The 23,720-nt window shown below is 42.2% G+C and overlaps 1 protein-coding gene across 1 annotated transcript in view; it reads right to left on the reverse strand.

The window, feature by feature from the left end:
* Positions 1-23,720, reverse strand: part of SNX25 (sorting nexin 25) — a 266,994-nt gene that overhangs the window by 119,411 nt on the left and 123,863 nt on the right. The window contains 4 exon segments of the mRNA XM_030191496.1: positions 5,074-5,322; positions 5,324-5,350; positions 12,799-12,930; positions 14,781-14,971. Of these exon segments, the coding sequence (XP_030047356.1) occupies positions 5,074-5,322; positions 5,324-5,350; positions 12,799-12,930; positions 14,781-14,971 (599 nt within the window).

Here is a 23,720-nt window from a genome sequence, read left to right on the forward strand (position 1 = left end):
TACAACCAGAGGGAAGGTGGACAACCACGCCTTCTGGACAATAGCATGGAATGAACAGACCACCTTATCACCCAATGACACCCAATTCATGAGAAACTGGATGACGCAAGCGAAAAAACACTAAATAAAATAGCACCACTCAAAACAAAAACAATAATTAAAAAACAACCACGTCCCTGGTTTAATGATGAGCTATAACATATGAAAAAAACTACTGAGGAACCTAGAAAGAACCTGGGCCAAAAACAAAACAGATTCAAGCAAAGGCATATGGAGAAAAGTCAAAAGAGCATACAAAAACAATATAACGAAAGCTAAAGCAGAATATTACAGAACAGAAAACCACCCAAAATTATTCGAACTCATGAACAATCTACTGAAAACCAAAGATGTACTGGCATCAGCTGAAACACCATCAACAGTAAACGAGCTTGCATAATTTTGGAACAAAACATAGCAAATACAAGATCAAACCTTGCAACATCACAAACATCCATCACAGACTTCTTACAAGAGTGCAAAATCAATGAAAACCATAACGTGGCAGACAGAATCTGGTCCTCCTTCAAAACACCCAAAACAAGCACAGTAAAGGCATCATTGACATAAATGCCCCGACAATATGATGAAAAACTCACCAGAATGGTTCATCAAATGCCTTACCAAACACATCACATACATATTGTCTAAAGAATGTTTATTCAGAAATATCATCTTGGAAGCCCAGTCCAGATGCATTCCACAAATTTGCAAAAGTGGAAAGAAGAGGAAATGTCAGCCAGCATGGTTAAAAGGTGAAGTAAAAGAGATCATTACAGCCAAAAGATTGTCCTTCAAAGAATGGAAAAAGGACTCAAATGAAGAAAATAAGAAGCTACATAAGTCCTGGCAAGTCAGAAGCAAAGCATTAATAAAGAAGGCTAAGAAAGAATTATGAAGAGAAATTTGCCACCGAGGCTCAAACTCACAGTAACAACTTTTTCAGGTACATCAGAAGCAGAAAATCTGTGAGAGAATCCATGGGAACGTTGCATCACGAAGGAGCAAGAGGGGCCCTCAGGGAAGACAAGGCCATAATGGAGAAACTGAATGAATTCTTTGCTTCTGATGTAAGAGATCTGCCTGTACCAGAAATGGTTTTCAAGGGTGATGATGTGGAGGAACTGAAATAAATCTTGGTGAACCTGGAAGATGTACTGAGCCAAACTGACAAATTAAAGAGTAGTAAATCACCTGGACTAGATGGCATACCACCAAGGGTAAGAGATCTGCCTGTACCGGAAATAGTTTTCAAGGGTGATGATGAAAAGGAACTGAAAGAAATCTTGGTGAACCTGGAAGATTTACTGAGCCAAACTGACAAATTAAAGAGTAGTAAATCACCTGGACCGGATGTCATACATCCAAGGGTACTCAAAGAACTCAAGCATGAAATCGATGATCTGCTGTTAGTAATATGTAACCTGTCGTTAAAATCTACTATAATAAAACGCACCCTCAACGTTCTGAAGACAACGTTCTGAAGCCATCTGACGTCACTCCCAGGCTGAAGGGTTCGTGGATTCATGGTGGTGAAGCCCTCGCGTCAAAACGTGATGATGTCGAGGGAGGAACAGAGAGACACATAAGGAACTATCATCACAGTGATTGCCTGCGGGTGAGCAAACCAGCACGACGCACAGCAGCAAACAGCGACCTAGGCAGGGGCCTACTCCTGCCCCTGCCTATGAATCGCTCCAGAATCGCTGCCAACCTCCAAAACCACCCGCAAAACGCCGCACTGCATACACCTCCCCCCCCCCCCCCCCCCCCCCCCGTGACCACAGCGCAGCCGTCATCCACGAACTTCAGACTGCCCCGGGGGAAAACAATGAACACAAGAGAAAGGCGAGAAGGATTTCAGAAAAAAAAAAAACGCTTTAATGACGTCAACAGCAAAAGTGCCCAAAAAAACAATACTGAAACACACAGCAGCTTCAAGCACCCAGCCTTCCCTACGGCTCTGTGAAAGCAGGCGTGCTGGGAGCACTGCCCTCATGCTGGGTAAAATGATCTCCTATCCTCCAGCACTGCCTGTGTTGGCCACAGTGCTCATACATTACAAACAGCGCACAAAGGCAGCAGGGACTAGCCGGCGGGTCATCACCTTGAAGGTAAATGCCAGAAGGGAGGCTCGCGAGGGGTGGTGGGGGAGGAGGTCGTCTCTCTTTCAGGTACCAGGATTCTGCTACCGTAAGCCGAGGAAGAGGGAGAGCAGGCGACTTGCCGGTTCGTTTCTCTTGAGTGGAGAAACACTGATCTGCAGTCAGCCGAAACAGAGATCTCATGTTACAGATAACTGAGGAGCTCAGCAAGCAACAGTCAGCTGTGGAACTATTGTGTTCAAACAGAATCCTCGGGTTATTTTGCCACTCTATGAAGGGTTATTATGCTTTGGGAAATACCCGTAGTATTAGAAAAAATATTTAAACAACCACCATATCTGTTTGCCATGGAGAAACAGCATCTCGCTATCTCTCACTCACACCCACACACTCCCCTGCCACCCCCTTAACACAAACAAACACAAATGGAAAATCAAAATGACTCTCTCTCAATAACACACACACACATTCCCCCCAAACACCACCACAACATCATACAAACACTCTGCCGTGCTGAATCAAGATCTCTGTCCCTCACTCACACCAACACCCCCCCCCCCCCCAAAAAAAATACACAAGCTCCAACATGCAGAATCAGCGTCTTACACCCACAACCAAAACACTAAAAAAACACATCATAAAAAATACTTTCCAAACATTAATTGCAGGAAGCCAATACCTGCTAGCGCCCGTTCATTGTTTACAGAAACAGGCATTTTTTTTTACTAGTTGTCCATAATACCTGACGATTGGAGAGTGGCCAATGTGACGCCAATTTTGAAAAGGGTTCTTGGATGATCCAGGAATTAATACACTGGTAAGACTGACATCAGTGCCGGGCAAAATAGTGGAAACTTTTATAACGAATAAAATTACAGAACACTTAGACAAACATGGATTAATGGGAGAGAGTCAGCATGGGTTTAGCCAAGGGAAGCCTTGCCTCACCAATTTGCTTCATTTCTTTGAAGGCGTGAATAAACATATGGATAAAGGTGAGCTGGTTGATGTAGTGTATCTAGATTTTCAGAAAGCTTTTGATAAAGTTCCTCATGAGAGACTCCTGAGAAAGTTAGAGTGTCATGGGATAGGAGGTATGGTGTGGATTAGGAATTGGTTATTGGACAGAAAACAGAGGGTAGGGTTAAATGGTCATTTCTCTCAATGGAGGAAGGTGAACAGTGCAGTGTCACAGGGACCTGTACTGGGACCGGTGCTATTTAACACATTGGAAAGAATAATCTGAATCATAGTTACTTGATAATAGGTTTCACCTTGGGAGTCAGCACCCAAGAAAAAGATCTAGGTGTTATTGTAGATAATATGCTGAAATCTTCTGCTCAGTGTGGTGGCGGCGAAAAAAAACCAAACAGGATGCTAGGAATAATTAGGAAAGGGATGGTGAATAAGACTAAAAATACTATAATGCCTTTGTACCGCTCCATGGTGCGCCCGCACCTTGAGTATTGCATTCAGTTCTGGTCGCTGTATCTCAAGAAAGATATAGCAGAATTAAAAAAAGTTTTAAACAAGAGTGACCAAAATGCTAAAAGGGATAGAATTCCTCTCGTATGAGGAAAGGCTTTTTAAAGAGGTTAGGGTTCTTCTGCTTGGAAAAGAGACAGATAAGGGGAGATATGACTGAGGTCTACAAAATCCTGAATGGTGTAGAACGAGTAGAATTAAATTGAATTTTTGCTTGTTCCATAAATACAAAGACTAGGGGACACCTGAGGAAGTTACATGGAAATACTTTTAAAACAAATAGGAGAAAATATTTTTTCACTCGTTAAGCTCTGGGACTCTTTACCGGAGGATGTGGTAACAGCAGTTACTGTATCTGGGTTCAAAAAAGGTTTAGACAAATTTCTGGAGGAAAAGTCCATAGTCTGCTATTGAGATAGACATGAGAAGCAACTGCTTGCCCTGGGATTTGTAGTATGGAATGTTGCCATGATTTGGGTTTCTCCCAGGCACTTGTGACCACTGTGCTAGATGGACCATTAGTCTGACCCAGTATGGCTACTCTTATGTTCTTATGACAATTTCCAACAGAAAAAGGCGGAGACATCATACTCACCCCAATCCAAAGAATGTAACTAGTAGGATCAGCAATCTCACTAACTACAGACCAGTGCATCAATACCAATAGACTAGCCTATTGGCAGGACTGAAATCAGCAGTTCATACATGAAAAAAACTTACAAATGTGTCTGAATTAAAGTAGTTCTGCAAAGAAGAGTGGGCTAAGATTCCTCAACAGCGATAGAAAAGAATGATTCAAACTACAGAAAAGGTTTGGTTGTAATTATTGTTGCTAAAGGTGGTGTAATTAATTATTAAGTTTAGGGAGCAGTCACTTTTCACATAGGTGCTATGGAAGTTGGATAACTTTGTTCCTTAAATAAATGAAATACTAATTTAGAAACGTATGTATAGATTCAGGTTCCCTTTATCTAGTATTACATTTTTGTTTAAAGATCAGAAACCATTCAGTGTGACCATATGCAATATTAGGCGAAATCGGGGGGGGGGGGACTTTTTCACATCACTGTAGGAGTAATGGCTCAGTAGGACACCACTTAAGGTTCTCTGTTTTAAAGTCAAATATTTTATTTTTCCAGCACGAGAAAAAAAAATCATTGTAAAAGAATTTACACAGAATGCCACAAATCCAAATACTATGCAACATATCTCCCTCTATATATATCTATATTTATAGATGTGTATACATGCAAGAAACAGTTATACAATAACAAAAAAACAAATTAAAAAACAAACCAGATAGTAAACACATTACATAAGAAAACTTAAACTACAATAGACCCAAAGATCTTTAAATATTCACCAAATTACACTGCTCATAGGGGTATGTAAACCAGTGGCCTAGAAGAACAGTGATGACATCAGTAGCTTAACTGTCACTCACCAGGTCATCCTTGTCATAACAGCTGGATTGAAGGGTGCCTTTCTCTGTTTCCTCTTTTATGAGCTTCTCATACAGATCGCTGACAATGAAGGATGGGTAATACCTATCTTTCAGTGTTTCGTATACATCACTTTGAATTTTATTGAAGACCTCAATGCCTTTATTCCCCACAAGGCTTTGCTGAATTTCTTTGTAAAGTGGTTTCTCTACAGGGATTTCTTTGCTTTCCACAAAGAAATTCTGATAAATTCTCACTGACTAGTTGAGGTATTTCATTCTGTAAATAACCAAAACAAGCAAATAATCACATAAAAATAGCATATAAGCTATTAACCAAAAAGGACAATATGTTATGAACTTATCATTGACACAATATGCAGACATCATCATTTTCATTTTTTTCTTTTAAACAGCTATTCATATAACCAAATGAAGAGATCTAGACAAATGTGAAAATTTAGCTGATTTTCTAATCTCAACACTCACCTAATATGAAAAATAAGAAAGTAAATAGCTATAATAATTACAACTGTCTACTGCTGCTTTGGCTAGCAGTCCTATGCAATAGCTCGGTTTTGGCAGAAACTGAAGTCAAAAATGAAACTGACCCCCTCTCCCTCCCCAACAGCCCCTATTCCCTCCACCTGACCAAAAAAGAGTCCCTCCAAGTGAAGCAGGACTTTTGGGCACCACCATTTGGGTAACTATGCTTTTGGTGTTCAGCTCAATTCACTCCCTTCTTGAAGTAGTGGAAATCTTGACTTTTCTTGCAAAACTGCTGCTAGAAGCTCTGGAAGACATTCTGACGTGGAACCGGCCATGTGCAGAAGCAAGTGAGAATGTTCCTATATCAAGTCCAGGAGAGGGCTGTCCCCAGTGGGGGGTGGGTTCAGGAGGGGAGCTGCCCAGCTAAGTTAACTGCTTTAACCACACGCTCTGGCAATGAGTTCCAGAGCTTAACTATGCATTGAGTTAAATTTTTCTCCTATTAGTTTTAGGAATATTAATGTGAAACCCCTGAGAATCTGGCAATGTTAGCTGCCTGAACAGATTCACAGTGTCCCTATTTTAAAGCACCAATAGAGTAAAACATACTTCTGTTATATTATGCTATATCAGACTTATCACTTGCCATCTCCCTCAGGTTGAGAATCAAGGTGAGGTACAATAAAGAAACCAATTACAGAAAACCAGGAAATTACAGAAAAGTCCAGTAAAAAAAAACCCCAACGTAAACAAAGGAAGAACACTCACATCCGGACAATCACAACAGAAGGGGAAAAAATGGGCCAAACAAACTCACCTTGACAAAGAAACAACAACTATTAAAAGTCCACACAACACCAAACACAGAAGATCCGTTCCAAACAATCCAACTGGGCTACATCAATGCCAGATCCGCTATAAACAAAACAGCAATACTAACCGACTGGAACACGGCAGAAAACCTTGACCTACTCTTCATTAGTGAAACCTGGATCCATGATCAAAAGGACCCTAAAATCCTAGACCTATGCCCTCCAAGATACAAAATCACACACTGGACCAGAAAAGGAAAAAGAGGCGGAGGCATAGCACTAATCTATCGATCCCATTTTACCATCGAAACCACTGCTGAGTCCATAACACCTCAACTTGAAATTGCCTCAATCAGAATTCACAACAAAACCCTATGTGATCATTTGAACTGTGGGTCATTCCATGTCAAGTGGTCTAAAATTAAAAAACGTTTGCACCATCATGGTCTCCAATTTTGTTCAAATTTTATCTGTTGCACGAGTCAGGTGTTAAATGAAGTTTCCCAAACTTTGAGGTCTCTAACTGCAATAGTTGCAGATCTAGACCCCCTTTTCTGAAAGGTTGTCAGTCCATGACTGCGCGACATTTACCAAAATGCCATTTTTGGGGTCTAATAAAATCCAAACACATTTATAAGAATGGCTAAAAAATTCAAATCCTGTAGTTTTTGATGCTAATTCCGATGAAATACATTTTAACATTATGGATGCAAAATCCAGTCAAACAAGTTGACTCAAAGTGTGCATCAAAATTGGTCGCGACTCATCGGAACATATTTGGACCAATATTCAGACCGCAACAACTTCCATGCAAATAAAGATACGGACTTGAAATTTTGAACAAGCATTATGCTTGTGCTGGACATAATACTGCCAGATTTGCAACTAACCAGCGTCTATAACCGCCCTGCAGGATCTCTTCAAAGTTGGCACTGTCAGCGCAAATGGTAAAATGTACCAAAGTTCAAAGCCAATTATTAAAAAAGAGTCTGCCAAGACGATTCTTTCTTTATAGAGATGCCACACACCAAACGAAAAGCGGTGGTGAGGATGGTTCTCCCGCCCTCCTCTACCTCTACCCCGACACAGCCAAACATTGAGCTCTTCCTCGACGAGAGCCGGATCCCATAGCGCTGTCGACCGGAGAAGAGGAGTCAACGCTGGGAGAGGAAGTCTCCCTATCACCTCCATCAAATATACTGCCTCCATGTCTGGCATCGACTGCGGAGTTGGGGGCGATCCAACAACTCACCAGAAGTGCAAGGAGTGAGAAGCCAAGCGAGGGACCAACTCCGCAATACACGCTGTGCTCTGAGGAGATTCCCCGTGAGAAAATGGAGATAAATCTAGAATTGATTCGGCGGATGCTGAACAAAATGGACAAGACATTACAAAAGGCATCAGGTGAGGTAGCTACCTTTAATTCTAAGATGGAAGAGTTAAAAACGACAGTTGATTCCGTAAAACAAGATTTGGCTACAAAAGTTACTAAAGTGCAACAGGAAGTAGAAATGCTTCAGAAGTTTAGAGACGCTGTGATAAAAGATAATACAGAGGCACGTCGAAAGATTGAGCTATTAGAAAACTATAATCGACGGTTAAATATAAGGTATTTAAACTTTCCTAAAGTCCCAAGTTGCACTTCGTTCGATCTTTTTAAGAGATACTTGATTGAAAATTGAAAATTCCCTCAAGAAGCGATACCGCCCATAAATAAGCTGTATTATATTCCTAGTGCAAAGAAGGAGAGAACAAGTTACCAAAAAATCTAAACTTGGAAAATCTATCAGACTTGCTAGAACAAACCCTAGACGAGAAATCTGAAAGAGCTACCCTTATCGTCTCACTAGTATTTGAACAAGATCTTAATGCAATAATGAAAATGTACTTTAAAAATAATAAAACCCTCTTTGAGGTGAAAAAGTCTGGATCTACCCTGACGTCACGAAACAAACTCAGCAAAGGAGGAAGATTTTTCTTGCAATGAGAAAGAGAACTGTGGACTTGGGGGGTTCTTTTCTATTGGCTTATCTGTGTAAATGTATAATAAGGCTGAATAATACTAAGTTTATATTTTATTCACCAGAACAGCTAAAATCTTTTCTGGATTCGAAGCAAGTATGAATCAACAACGAATATAATGTTGAGGAAACGCCGTAAAGTTTAGTATATTGAATTTCCTTAATAATCTTCTCTATTTGTAACGTCCCCCCCCCCCCCCCCCCAGGTTCTTGGGGTCTAAGGAAGCTTCTAAAAATGATATACTTATTTTTCCTCTATATTATTTTGAAATTTGGATTACTTATATTTTTGTTTGTATAAGATTGTTGGAAATAAGTTCAAAATGTTTCCTTTAATTATGGCTGTATTTCTGAGACAAGAAATTCTTGTTTTCAAATGATACATTTCAATAAATAATCACATAAAAAAGAGTCTGCCAATACGTAGAAGCAAAAATGCATCTTTTTGCTTTGGCAGGAAAATTGGCAGAATACATCCAACTCTGGAATTTGACAGGAAATTTTTTTCTTTTTGCTATTTGATTGGATTCTTTAATTTTTATTAACGTTAAGTGAATGTAATCATTTTTATAACTCTGTTGAGTCTTTCATAAGTTTGCATGTGTGGTTGGTCAATGCTGAAAGGTATTTGGAAGATGAGAAATGTCCAGTCTTGGACAGAGAATAGAGACATGACCCAGATGGCAAATCTTAAACTTACAATTTTTAATTGCACTGTGAAGCATCCACAGCTCTGGTGTACATTTTCATTATATAAGACCTCAATATATGGAATTTTCTTGTGGTTAATAATGAGAAGAGCTGGTATTCATTGACTTTCAATTTCTCTTTGTGAACTATTGAAGGTTTCCCAACTTGAAAATAAAGTTTCAAATATACGGTCTTAGGTGTGTAGAAAAAAAAAACAGAGTCTGCCTGAATCAGCTTGTGAACAGTATCATCTGAAAGAGAAAATTGTGCTCTACAACACTGATATATGTTTGTTTTGGAATGCCACCATTAAGTAGCCATTTACTCAGGTCAAAGTATGTTATATTTAGTACGCTTGATACGCTAATTTTTCTTCATTTTTGAGTCTTAATAGTCGCTTAAAAGTATTGATATATTTATTCATTCGTAATTTATTCATTGATTATCCAATCGTTTAGTGTGCACTGTTATGGTGGATTGGAAACATTTGTGAAATGTCAGTTGAACAGAAAGATGCTTTCATAAGCTTTATGCATCCTCATGGTCCCGCTACTTCACTTTATTGGCCGGTAAGACACGATACTTGCTGGATCCCAGAACAACTTATCATTGCTGTTATTCCACCTCCATCAGTGACATCATCTGGTCGGCAATATAGTTTCCCTGAAACCGTTCTCTTGCAGATCAATGATGCTTTCAGAATGATGAAGTAACTGAAGAAGGCAGGCTTGGGAACCTGCAGTGAAGTAACTGAAGAAGGCAGGCTTGGGATCCTACAGTAAAGAAACACACAATCAGGCTTGGGATCCTGCAGTAAAGATACCCACCCGTGGCTGTTACTGCATGGCTATCGGGCGTGGCCCCTTTGGCAATGGGGATGCTGGTTTCAATGTGATAACCAGTAATGGCTCAGCCATCATGGACCAACGCAATACATCGCGCACACAAAATATAACATACTTTGACCTGAGTAAATGGCTACTTAATGGTGGCATTGCAAAACAAAAACATATCAGTGTTGTAGAGCACAGTTTTCTCTTTCAGATGATACTGTTCACAAGCTGATTCAGGCAGACTCTTTTTTAATAATTGGCTTTGAACTTTGGTACATTTTACCATTTGCGCTGACAGTGCCAACTTTGAAGAGATCATGCAGGGCGGTTATAGATGCTGGTTAGTTGCAAATCTGGCAGTATTATGTCCAGCACAAGCATAATGCTTGTTCAATATTTCAAGCCCGTATCTTTGTTTGCATGGAAGTTGTTGCGGTCTGAATATTGGTCCAAATATGTTCCGATGAGTTGCAACCAATTTTGATGCACACTTTGAGTCAACTTGTTTGACTGGATTTTGCATCCATAATGTTAAAATGTATTTCATCGGAATTAGCATCAAAAACTGTACAGGATTTGAATTTTTTAGCCATTCTTATAAATGTGTTTGGATTTTATCAGACCCCCAAAATGGCATTTTGGTAAATGTCGCGAGCTCATGGACTGACAACCTTTCAGAAAAGGGGATCTAGATCTGCAAATAGTGCAGTTAGAGACCTCAAATTTTGGGAAACTTCGTTTAATACCTGACTCGCGCAACAGATAAAATTTGAGCAAAATTGGAGACATGATGGTGGGAAGATTTAGACCACTTGGCATGGAATGAACCCAAAGTCAAATAACAAACACAGGGCACCCAGAGTAAAAGCAGAACAGAGGGAAGGACTGCCTTCAAATACACACACAAGAAGAGGGCCAGAACCCACAGCAAAATAACAAGCAAAAGCAGACTATAGAGAAAGGCTGCTTTCAAATATAAGGGCAGGAAAAAAGCAGGGCACACAAGAGAACAGAAAGGGTTAAAGCGGAGACCAGAGAAAGGCTGCCTAAAACAGGCAGGGCACACGAAAGACAAATACCAAACACTGCACATAAAGGGTTAAAGCAGAGTAGAGGGAAGCTTAAACAAACAAAGCAAGAACGAGCTTACCAGGGACAGAAAGGCTGCCTGAAAGAGGCAGGGCTCACAAAAAACAAATACCAAGCACTGCACATAAAGGGTTAAAACAGAGTAGAGGGAAACTAAACAAACAAAGCGGGAATGGGCTTACCACCAACAAATCAACACCACAGCCAGGCAGGGAGAAACGAGGCAAAGGCGAGATAACAGACCCAGCTGCACTGCAGTGAAACAATCAAGGAAACGCTGGTTACAACCAGCAAACACAGAGACCACAAACAAAGAGAAGAGGAAGCAAACTCCAAAGAATACACACTGTGCCACGAGCACAGACTAAGCAAGAGAACCAGAGCTCAGTTGAGAGGAAATAACACTAGAGCGTTCACTGTAGGGAGAGGTAAGTTTAAATAAGGTCTGACGTCTGCTGCCTCAGATGTCTGCTCAATCCCTGACAGGCCAATCAAAAGCGAGTCCCAGTCATTCCCCTGCCTGTCTCAGTAGATTCATAACACAATTCTGGTTACCGTATCTCAAAACAGATATAGCGGAATTAGAAAAGGTGCAAAGAAGAGCAATCAAAATGATAAAGGGTTTGGGACTGCTACCATATGAGGAAAGGCTAAAGAGGTTAGGGCTCTTCAGCTTGGAAAAGAGAAGGCTGAAGGAGTGGAGGAGTGGCCTAGTGGTTAGGGTGGTGGACTTTGGTCCTGGGGAACTGAGTTCGATCCCTGGCACAGGCAGCTCCTTGTGACTCTGGGCAAGTCACTTAACCCTCCATTGCCCGCCGCATAGAGCCTGCCATGAGTGGGAAAGCGAGGGGTACAAATGTAACAAAAATAAAAAATAAAATAAAATATGATTGAGGTCTACAAAATCCTAAGTGGTGTGGAGTAGGTGGAAGTGAATCGATTTTTCACTCATTGAAAAAGTAGAAAGACCAGGGGACAGTCAATGAAACTGCATGGAAATACTTTTAAAACAAATGGGAGGAAATATTTTTCACTCAAAGATAGTTAAGCTCTGGAACTCATTGCCAAAGGATACGGTAATGGCAGTTAGCATATCTGGGTTAAAAAAAAAGGTTTGGATAAGTCCCTGGATGAAAAGTCCATAGTCTTTTATTGAGATAGACATGGGGTGGGTGTGGGGGGGGGGGGGGGGGGGGGGGAAAGCCACTGCTAGCCCTGGGATTGGTAAGCATGGAATTGTGATACTAATTGGGTTTTGCCAGGTACTTGTGACCTGGATTTGCCACTAATGGAAACAGGATACTGGGTTAGATGAACCACTGGTCTCACCCAGTATGGCTATTCTTATGTTCTTAAAATAAGTAGGAATTAGGACAACAAGGGAGGATAAGAAGGGCTGTGAGACAGAGTACAGAAAAATGGGAAGGGTAGATGATTTTAAGACCTGGAAGGTCTAGGAAGTAGTTGAAAGGATACAGAGAGCTATGAAGAAGGTAAGAGACAGAAAAAAGGGAAGGGTCTTTAAACGAGGCAGGAGAGGGTAGCAATGGGAAGGAAAGGGGGCAAAAGGAGCCTGGATACAGCTAAGGCATAAGAAAGGGATGAGTGACAGGGAAGGATGTTGCAACTGGTGAGGTGATAAAAGACAGAGGAAGGAAGGGAAGCAGTAATTTGCCTTACTTTGGATAGATGTGAATACAAATTCGAACATGGAAAACACCCACTTTCACTTCCATATATCTCTCATCCTTTCTTTCAAACAGTACCACTGACTTATTTTTGATAGTGACCTACCTTGTTAGCAGTCTTCAGATGTTGCACAGACTCCCAGAAGCTAATCAAAGCACTTTTGTCTATGCGCTCCATGTAAAACTGAAAGTGTTCACGAAAGGATGGATTAGCCATGATATCCTCGAACTGAAGAATCTACAAAAATAAGAAACTGTAAAAACCTGCAAATGGGTAATTCCTTTTGCTGGCATTGTAAAATGCTGAGCAACTCACCTTGCATCAGTAATCTCAAATTTTTTCTTAGCAGAACACCACACTCAAGGACAGAATAAAGAGAAATGTGAGGAGAACGAGTCTATGAATTTTGAAAATTAATTTATATGCAGTATACCACTCAGTGCCAGAAAACATCATTTTGAAACTAAAAAAAATAAGATGTAAACCAGGCAGCAAAGGCGGCATCATCTCATGTTTTGCTCATTCTTTGAATGCTCACTAAACCAAATTAAAAGTATTTTCAAGTTCTAGAATTCCACTTTTGGAGGGTTTGGTGAAAAAAGGAAAAAATGAATTCTCTCATGTACTCTATGACTACAAGGTCAAAATTAGTTTAAAATACACTAAAATTTCTTTAAATTCTCCTTTAACATATGTTGCAGTAAATTATTGTTTTATCATTTCATTGGGATTCCAGATTACCATAAGTACATAAGTATTGCCATACTGGGACAGACTGAAGGTCCATCAAGCCCAGCATCCTGTTTTCAACAGTGGCCAATCCAGATTACAAGTACCTGGCAAGATCCCAAAACAGTACAATACATTTTGTGCTGCTTATTCTAGAAATAAGCAATGGATTTTCCCTAAGTCCAGTTTTACAATGGCTTATGAACTTTCTTTTAGGAAGCTAGCCAAACCTTTTTTAAAACCACGCTATGCTAACTGCTTTTACTACATTCTCTGGCAATAAATTCCAGAGTTTTAATTACACACTGCGTGAAGAAATATTTTCTCGGATTCATTTTAAATTTACTACTTTGTAGCTTCATTATGTGGCCCCTAGTCCTAGCATTTTTGGAAAGAGTATACAAGTGATTAACATCTACCCTTTCCATTCAACTATTTTATTGACCTCTATCGTATATCCCCTTACTCATCTTTTCTCCAAGCTGAAGAGCCCTAGCTGCTTTAGCCTCTCCTCATAGGGAAAAGTCATGCCATCCCCTTTATCATTCTCGTTGCCCTTCTCTGTACCTTTTCTAATTCCACTATATCATTTTTGAGAGGCGGTGACCAGAGTTGCATAAAATATTCGAGGTGTGGTTTTACACAATGTGGAGATGAAAATGATTTCTGTGGGATCTAAATGATATAGAAACTCCCCCCTTTATTTAATTGATTTACTTTGGTTACCAATGTCCTCTATTAAGTGCTCCCAAGGGATCAATCTATTGATCGTCAATTCACATGTAGAACTAATCACTCAATATGCAATTTAGACACAGATGGACTCACACTGTAATCTATGCCATAATCTAATACAAACTGTCAATTCTTCGATAGCCTCCTGTTTACAATCTCTCACCTCTATCGTAAGCCACATTGAAACAATTCATTAATGTATAATGTGGAGTAAAAGTGTCATAATAAATAAATACATTAGGGTGGAGCTTGTATTTAAACTTTTGTTTATTTTCAAGCTGTTTATAGTCTATTTCATTTGCTATACTGCCCATACATAAGATCACAGTAGTTTGTGACATAAAGCAGTCTTAGCATGGCCCACAGGTTTTTCCTGCACGCTAAGGCCACAAAATCATATCGAATATAGCACCTGACGCCTATAAGCCAATTATGTAAGTTACTGCACTAACAAAGAACTACATATCTTTTAAGGCAAAAATAATTTTTAGGTCATAATCCAGAAGTAAAGCCAGTACATTTAATTTCACTGCCCCAGCTTATGATTTTTGAGGTAACCCCACAGTTGACAAAACTTGCATCCTATGCTTCTTTCTCTGTTTACTGTCTACTTAAAACCTTACCTTTTGGCTCTGAGGGCCATCTGCCTCATCTGAGGCACCATCCTCCTGCGGATCATAGGTAGGCCCTCCTAGAAGTCTTATCCGTTTCTCACACTGCTTCTTGGCTACTGTCAGTTGGTTGATGTACCTTTTCATGTTACGGGCTCTCAGGAGGTCAGTTTTCATTGCAGAAGATTCCTTGCCTTTTGTATCTGCAACATAAAACACAGGATAAGGAAGTATCCACAAACAGAGAAAACTGTAGGGGGCTTGAGTGTGTGGGGAAAGAAAGGCTGTCTGCAGATTAGTTTGGGATCTGCAGCTCTGAGAAAATACAAATATGCAAGACAGACAGACCAAAACGTCATACTATAAAACTAAAATAGGGCCAGATTACAAAGACACGAAGAAATTATACCAACTCGTGAACAAACTACTAGACATCACCTGGGTCACCACAACCAATACAGACATCCCATCTGCAGACAACCTTGCTAAATACTTCAATGAAAAAATTGCAAACCTACGTAACACGGTACCTCAGGACAACACCGATATCGAAAATTTCATCACTGGCTTGGACCCAACCCCTGGTGAATACCCAGCAGACCGAACCTGGTCAAACTTCGCTCTCCTCACCGCGGAAACAGTCACCCAGGCGATTAATAGGTTCTCCAACTCTCACTGTAAATTGGGATACCTGCCCCAGCTACCTAATAAAATCTGCCCCCCACAGCTTCATAGCAGACCTTACATCCTATTTAAACTACATGCTTCAACAAGGTCTCTTCCCTAAGGAAAATGGCAACATCCTACTCACCCCAATACCAAAAGATATCAAGAAAAAAATCAAACGAAATCACTATCGCCCAGTAGCATCAATCCCACTGGTGGTCAAACTAATGGAAAGCATGGTAACCAAACAACTTACTGATTATATAAACAAATTCACAATATTACATGAATCACAATCAGGATTTCACCCCCCTCCATAGCACTAATTACCCTCCTAGCCAAATTCAAGCAGGAAATAGCAACAGGCAAAAGCATACTTCTCCTCCAATTCGACATGTCCAGTGCGTTCGACATGGTAAACCATAAAATACTACTAAGACTCCTAGATTACTTCGGGATTGGCGGACACATACTTAGTTGGATCAAGGGTTTCTTAACCACTAGAACATATGAAGTGAAATCAAGCTCAAACATATCACCGCGGTGGAAAGCAGAATGCGGAGTACCTCAAGGATCACCACTATCACCGATCCTTTTCAACCTAATGATGATCCCACTAGCCAAATCCTTATTCAACCAAGGCCTTAACCCTTTCATCTATGCAGACGATGTCACAATAGACATTCCTTACATATGTGATCTGACAGAAATCACCAACAAAATCAAGCTCAGCTTGAATATCATGGACTCATGGGCAAACGCATTTCAACTAAAACTCAATACAGAAAAAACACACTGTCTCATCCTCTCATCCCAATATAATACGAACAAACCCACAAACAAACACCCCAGATTATACCTTCCCTATCTCAGACAGCCTGAAAATTCTCAGTGTTACAATTGACCGTAACCTCACACTAGAGAACCAAATGAAATCTACAGCAAAGAAAATGTTCCACTCAATGTGGAAACTCAAACGCGTGAAACCATTCTTCCCGAGGGAAACATTTTGCAACTTGATACAATCAATGGTACTAAGCCATGTAGACTACTGCAACGGAATTTATGCGGGATGCAAATAACCAATTATAAAGAAACTTCAGACCACTCAAAACATGGCAGCCAGGCTTATATTTGGAAAAACGCGATTCGAAAGCGCCAAACCCCTCTGAGAAAAACTGCACTGGCTCCCAATCAAAGAACGTATTGCTTTCAAAATCTGCACCCTGGTTCATAAAATTATCTACGGCGAAGCCCCGGGATACCTGACAGACCTCACAGACCTACCAACCAGAAACACAACAGGATCAACACAAACAGACCTAAATCTCCACTACCCAAGCTGCAAAGGACACTAATACAAATCAACCTATGCATCCAGCTTTTCCTACATAAGCACACAACTATGGAACACATTACCAAAAGCCATGAAAACAATTTATGATCACCTAAACTTCCGGAAATCATTAAAAACTAACCTGTCCAAAAAGGCATACCTTACCGACCCAACTTAAATGCCTGTACCCTGCAACACAACGAATCCAAAGCTCATAATGGACATATAATAACTCTTCCTCTCTACGATTCCCTAATGTGTCTGTACACATGAACCTTATTCTACCACAACATTAATGTATTTGTTCATACTGGAATTGGCGAACACCTTTACGGTACTATGTAAGCCACACTGAGCCTGCAAATAGGTGGGAAAATGTGGGATACAAATCTAACAAATAAATAAGTAATGAAGAAGAAAGCAAAATAAAGGTATGTGCGCTTAGATATTGTCTACATGCAAACTCTTGGATGATGGTTTTGAATAATCTGAACACCAAGTTATTACAAATTGGAAGAAGTGAGATTCATTAAGTTTTAAAAGACAGTAGAGGTGAAAGAGTGGTTGTTAGAGATTAAGATAACTGTAGGTGATTTGGGATTTCAGTTATATTCTCATCTTAACCCATCAGTGCCCAATGTTCCCATAATAAGCTCCCATATGGGAACGTTGGGCACTAATGGGTTAAAATGCTTCAAAATTTTTTCCTCTGCTCTATACTGGAGAGCCCCTGAAATATTTAGGATTGTTTATCCCCAGATGGTTATTCCAACTATATAGGGAAAATCTAACCACACTTTTGTTTGAGATGCAAGACCTGAAGAGCATTTAGAAAAAATTGTCTGTATCTTTCAGTGGTAGAATCCAATGGGTTAAAATGATTCTTTGGCCAAAGTGATTTTACCCTTTGCAAACTTTGCTACTTATCTTAAAGGGAGAAGGAGTGGAGAAGCTGAAAATTTGGAATAGAATGCTTCAAAAAATATTTATAGTGGGTGATTCGTTGCCAAGTCCTGAAGTTGCACGAGTGATAAGCTGTTTCCATGATGCAGCAATGATAGAGAAATATAGTGTTATACTGGGCAGAAGTCTAAATTAATTCAAGTTCTGACTGTGAGAGGCAGTGATTCATCACTCACCCGCTTCAAAGTAAGTGCAACGTATTTGAATACTGTACAGAAAATGATTTATCCCATGTACATTTTTTCATGAGACAAGAAGAGTAAGAACAATAAGTAATTGAGTATTTTGAATGAAAGAGTGTTATAGGATAATAAAAAAAAGGATCGATAAGGAGTTTAAGTGTTGGTGAGTGAATGTTCTGCCTCACACTCGAAAAAGAATCATCCACTATCTGATGGTCCACAAAAATATTAAGTTGGAGGGAACCTTTTTTGGATGTTATTGTTATGGGTTACCCCTTAAAATTGTTAAGACCATGTAGAGGGAGAAAGCCTCGGATGCACATTTCTTTGATGCAGCTGCTTAAATGGGATGGAGGGCTAGGACTACCTGATCTTCATATCTAATCCATCTTCATGTCTAATCCGATGGCAGCAAGGACTAATTTTAAATTGTCCTGTATGATTTATAAGGTATTGTATGGGTTAACTCCCTCATAAATTGTTTTGTCAAATCCAGAGTGTAATGCTCGCTTACAAAATTTGTTTTCCTTCCCATATTTAAAAGGTAAATTTTGGGAAAAAATGATTCTTTATTAGCTTATCAAGCTTGTGAAAAAATATTTCCCTTTTAATAACGCAAGCTTCAAGTTACATTCATTTTAGATGTTTGTTAAAGACATATTTGTTTCAGAGTTTTAATAAGAATTGATTGTCAAAGGTATATTTTGATATTTGTATAATACTGAATTTCCTAAATTGTTTAGTCTCTTTTCTTTTGTAACCCGCATCAAACCACGATATATTGTGGCCGTAGCTAGAAGGTTACTAGGCTGTATAGAGAGAGGTGTGACCAGCAGAAGGAAAGAGGTGTTGATGCCCCTGTACAAGTCGTTAGTGAGGCCCCACCTGGAGTATTGTGTTCAGTTTTGGAGGCCGTATCTTGCTAAGGATGTAAAAAGAATTGAAGCGGTGCAAAGAAAAGCTACGAGGATGGTATGGGATTTGCGTTACAAGACGTATGAGGATAGACTTGCAGACCTGAACATGTATACCCTGGAGGAAAGAAGAAACAGGGGTGATATGATACAGACGTTCAAATATTTGAAAGGTATTAATCCGCAAACAAACCTTTTCCGGAGATAGAAAGGCGGTAGAACGAGAGGGCATGAAATGAGATTGAAGGGGGGCAGACTCAAGAAGAATGTCAGGAAGTATTTTTTCACGGAGAGGGTGGTGGATGCTTGGAATGCCCTCCCGCGGGAGGTGGTGGAGATGAAAACGGTAACGGAATTCAAACATGCGTGGGATAAACATAAAGGAATCCTGTGCAGAAGGAAGGGATCCTCAGGAGTTTAGCCTAGAATGGGTGGCAGAGCTGGGTGGTTGGGAGGCGGGACTAGTGCTGGGCAGACTTATACGGTCTGTGCCGGGGCTGGTGGTTGGGCGGTGGGGATAGTGCTGGGCAGACTTATACAGTCTGTGCCAGAGCTGGTGGTGGGAGGCGGGACTGGTAGTTGGGAGGCGGGGATAGTGCTGGGCAGACTTATAGGGTCTGTGCCAGAGCTGGTGGTTGGGAGGCGGGGATAGGGCTGGCCAGACTTATACGGTCTGTGCACTGAAGAGGACAGTACAAATAAAAAAGTAGCACATATGAATTTATCTTCTTGGGCAGACTGGATGGACCGTGCAGGTCTTTTTCTGCCGTCATCTACATGTTTACTATAAGAATAAATGTTATGTTACGTTATGCTAATATTACTGGTCAGATATGATATGCACAGGAATGGGTCCTGGGAACCTCTGAATTCTGCAATGTTGAGCTGGTGTAGCAAACAGGTCCCCTTATAATTTGCCTTATATTTTGAATACAAAATCCTCCTTACTGACCAATCCCTTGGGATATCACATTTTAATCAAGGCAGCGAGATGGGCCTGGAGCTCCTCAAAAACATTTTGGAGTTGATCTGAGATATTCTAGATACTTGTCAATGTTGGGAAATGGAGTGGGTCACAATTCGAAATTTGGAAAAGGAAAAGGTTAAGATTAAACATTTTCTAGAGGAGGATATCACCATATTATTAGGTTTTGGACACTTAAATTGCTATGACCTTTGGCAGGAAACTACTACTACTTAACATTTCTAAAGTGCTACTAGGGTTACGCAGCGCTGTACAATTTAACATAGAGGGACGGTCCCTGCTCAAGGAGCTTACAATCTAAGAGACAAGTGAACGGACAGTCCGATAGGGGTGGTCAAATTGGGGCAGTCTGGATTTAGTGAACGGTAAGAGTTAGGTGCCGAATGCAGCATTGAAGAGGTGGGTTTTAAGCAAAGACTTGAAAATGGGCAGGGAGGGGGCTTGGCGTAAGGGCTCAGGAAGGTTGTTCCAAGCATAGGGTGAGGTGAGGCAGAATGAGCGGAGCCTGGAGTTGGCGGTGTTGGAGAAGCGTACAGAGAGGAGGGATTTGTCCTGTGAACGGAGGTTACGGGCGGGAACATAGGGGGAGATGAGGGAGGAGAGGTAGTGAGGGGCAGCAGACTGAATGCATTTGTAGGTAAAAAGGAGAAGCTTGAATTGAATGCGGTATCTGATTGGAAGCCAGTGAAGTGACCTGAGGAGAGAGGTGATATGAGTAAATCGGTTTTGGCGGAATATGAGACGTGCCGCAGAGTTCTGAACAGATTGAAGGGGGGATAGATGGCTAAGTGGGAGGCCAGTGAGGAGTAAGTTGCAGTAGTCAAGGCGAGAGGTGATGAGAGCATGGACGAGAGTTCGGGTGGTGTGTTCAGAGAGGAAAGGGCGAATTTTGCTGGTTAAAAAGGAAGAAGCGGCAGGTCTTGGCAGTCTGCTGGATATGCGCAGAGAAGGAGAGGGAGGAGTCAAAGATGACTCCGAGGTTGCGGGCAGATGAGAGGGGGAGGATGAGGGTGTTATCAACTGAGATAGAAAGTGGAGGAAGAGGAGACGTGGGTTTTGGTGGAAAGACGATGAGCTCGGTCTTGGACATGTTCAGTTTCAGGTGGCGGTTGGACATCCAGGCAGCAATGTCGGATAGGCAGGCTGATACCTTTGCCTGGGTCTCTGCGGTGATGTCTGGTGTGGACAGATATAGCTGGGTATCATCAGCATAGAGATGATACTGGAAACCATGAGACAGGATCAGGGCGCCCAGGGAAGAGGTGTAGATTGAGAAGAGAAGGGGTCCAAGGACCGATCCCTGAGGAACACCAACAGATAGGGGGATAGGGGTGGAGGAAGATCCATGAGAGTGAACTCTGAAGGTGCGGTGGGAGAGATAGGAGGAGAACCAGGAGAGGACAGAGCCCTGGAACCCAAATGAGGATAGTGTGGCAAGAAGTAAGTCATGATTCACAGTGTCAAAAGCGGCGGATAGATCAAGGAGGATGAGGATGGAGTAGTGGCCTCTGGATTTGGCAAGGAACAGGTCATTACAGACTTTAGAGAGTGCTGTTTCTGTCGAGTGAAGAGGGCGGAAACCGGATTGAAGTGGATCGAGGATGTTATGAGAGGAGAGAAAATCAAGGCAGCGACTGTGAACGGCACGCTCAAGTATTTTGGAGAGGAAGGGTAGGAGGGAGATGGGGCGGTAATTGGAGGGACAGGTAGGGTCAAGTGATGGTTTTTTGAGGAGAGGTGTGACTACGGCGTGCTTGAAGGTGTCAGGGACAGTTGCAGTGGAGAGAGAGAGAGGTTGAGGATATGACAGATGGAGGGGGTGACAGTATGAGAGATGATGTTAAGTAAGTTGGTGGGGATGGGATCAGAAGAGCAGGTGGTGGATTTCGATGAGGAAAGAAGGCGAGCGGTTTCCTCCTCGGTGATGACAGGAAAGGAGGAGAAAGAGGCCTGGGTTGGTTGGGTGAGGGAGAGGGTTGCAGGGTGAAGAAGAGATGGCTTGGTAGTGAACTCAAGGTTGATCTTTTGCAGCTTGACGCGGAAGTAATCAGCCAGTGATTGAGGAGAGAGCAAGGGTGGGGTGGGAGCGGAGGGCACTTTGAGGAGGGAGTTAAGGGTGGAGAAGAGACGACGGGGGTTGGAGCTGAGAGAATTGGTCAATTGGGTGTAGTAGTCCTGTTTGGCAAGGAAAAGGGAGGAGTGGAAGGAGGATAACATGAATTTGTAGTGAAGGAAATCTGAATGGGTGCGGGATTTCCTCCAGAGGCGCTCCGCAGATCGGGTGCAGGAGCGAAGGTGACGGATGCAAGGGGTCAGCCAGGGCTGGGGATTAGTACGCTTTGTGGGACGGGAGGTGGAAGGTGCGAGGGTGTCCAGAGCAGAGGAGAGAGTGGCATTGTAAGCGGAGACAGCCTTGTCGACAGACTCGGAGGACATGATGGAGGGGAAGAGATTAGAAATATTAGAGGATAGGGTGGGAGGGTCGATAGCCTGGAGATTCCTGGAGGTAGTGGTTAAAGTTGGACGGGGCTGGGGGGTGAAGAAGTGTGAAGGTGATTAGGTGATGATCGGAGAGAGGAAGAGTTGAAACATGGAAATTGGAGGGAGAGCTGGAAGAGGAGAGGACGAGGTCAAGACAATGGCCGTCTCGGTGAGTAGGGGTGGTGGAGCAAAGCTGGAGGTTGAAGGAGGATGTTAGAGTGAGGAACTGAGAAGCGTAAGGGTCGGACGTCATCAACGTGTTTGTTAAAATCTCCAAGAATAAGGGACGGAGATGAGGGTTCAAGAAAGACGGAAAGCCAGGCATCGAAGTCGGTGAGGAAGGAAGAGAGGGGTTTATTAGGGGGGCGGTAAATGACAGCCACTCTGAGTGGTAGTGGGTAGAATAGCTGGATGGAGTGAGCTTCAAAGGATGAGAAGCAGTGAGACTGCGGTAGGAGGAGGGGTTGGAAATTACAGGAGGGCGAGAGAAGTAGCCCGACGCCTCCACCGCGGCCAGCTGGGCGGGGAGTGTGGGAGAAGAGATAACCTCCATGACAAAGGGCCGCGACTGAGGCAGTCGTCAGGGGAGAGCCAGGTTTCAGTTAGGGCGAGCAGTTGAAGGGAACGAGAGATGAAGAGATCATGGGTGAAGGGCAGTTTGTTGCAGACCGAGTGGGCATTTCACAAGGCACATGAGAAGGGGAGGGAAGAGGGGGGAGGAGGGGAATAGAAACGAGATTGGAGACATCACGGAATTGTTTGCATGGGTAGGAGGAGGACAGGTTAGGGGGGCCTGGATTAGGATTAATGTCTCCCGCGGATAGCAGGAGGAGGAGCAAGAGAGTGCGGAGGAGGGTGGGGGAGGTCGGGCGACGAAGACGGTGTGCACTGAGGAGGAATGGTGATGGGTTAATGGTAGGAAGGAGGTGTTGAAGGTTAAGAGCGAGGAAGGAGGAGGGGGCCAAGAGAGATGGTGAGGTGGTGAGGGATGCCGTAGTGAGCAGGACGGGAGGGAACTCGGGTGGGCAATGAGTTCCAGCGGTAGACAGCGGTAAGGGGAGGGGAAAAAGATTAGGAAGGGACAGGGCAAGGAAGAGGATGTGGACAGGGGCCATAAGTAGTGATTGCGGTGTAACAGGTGTATGTGTAGTGATAGAGGTGTGAAGCAGATAGATAGAGGAGATAGCTGGATTGGAGGCTTGGAATTGAAGGGATTGATGGAGAGCAGGTAAGTCAATGGCTGACAAGTTAGCAGCAGGCAACTTGCAGGCGGGCTGGAGCAAGCTGGTGCAGATGGACAGGAACGAAGTCAATGGCTGGCAAGTTAGCAGGTAGGCAAGTAAGTCAGTGGCTGAACAGCTAGTAGGCGGGCTGGAGTATGCTGGTGCAGATGGACAGGAACGAGCAGGGAGAAACTGGAGAGCA

This window comes from Microcaecilia unicolor, chromosome 2, assembly GCF_901765095.1.
Source record: "Microcaecilia unicolor chromosome 2, aMicUni1.1, whole genome shotgun sequence".
Lineage (NCBI taxonomy): Eukaryota > Metazoa > Chordata > Amphibia > Gymnophiona > Siphonopidae > Microcaecilia > Microcaecilia unicolor.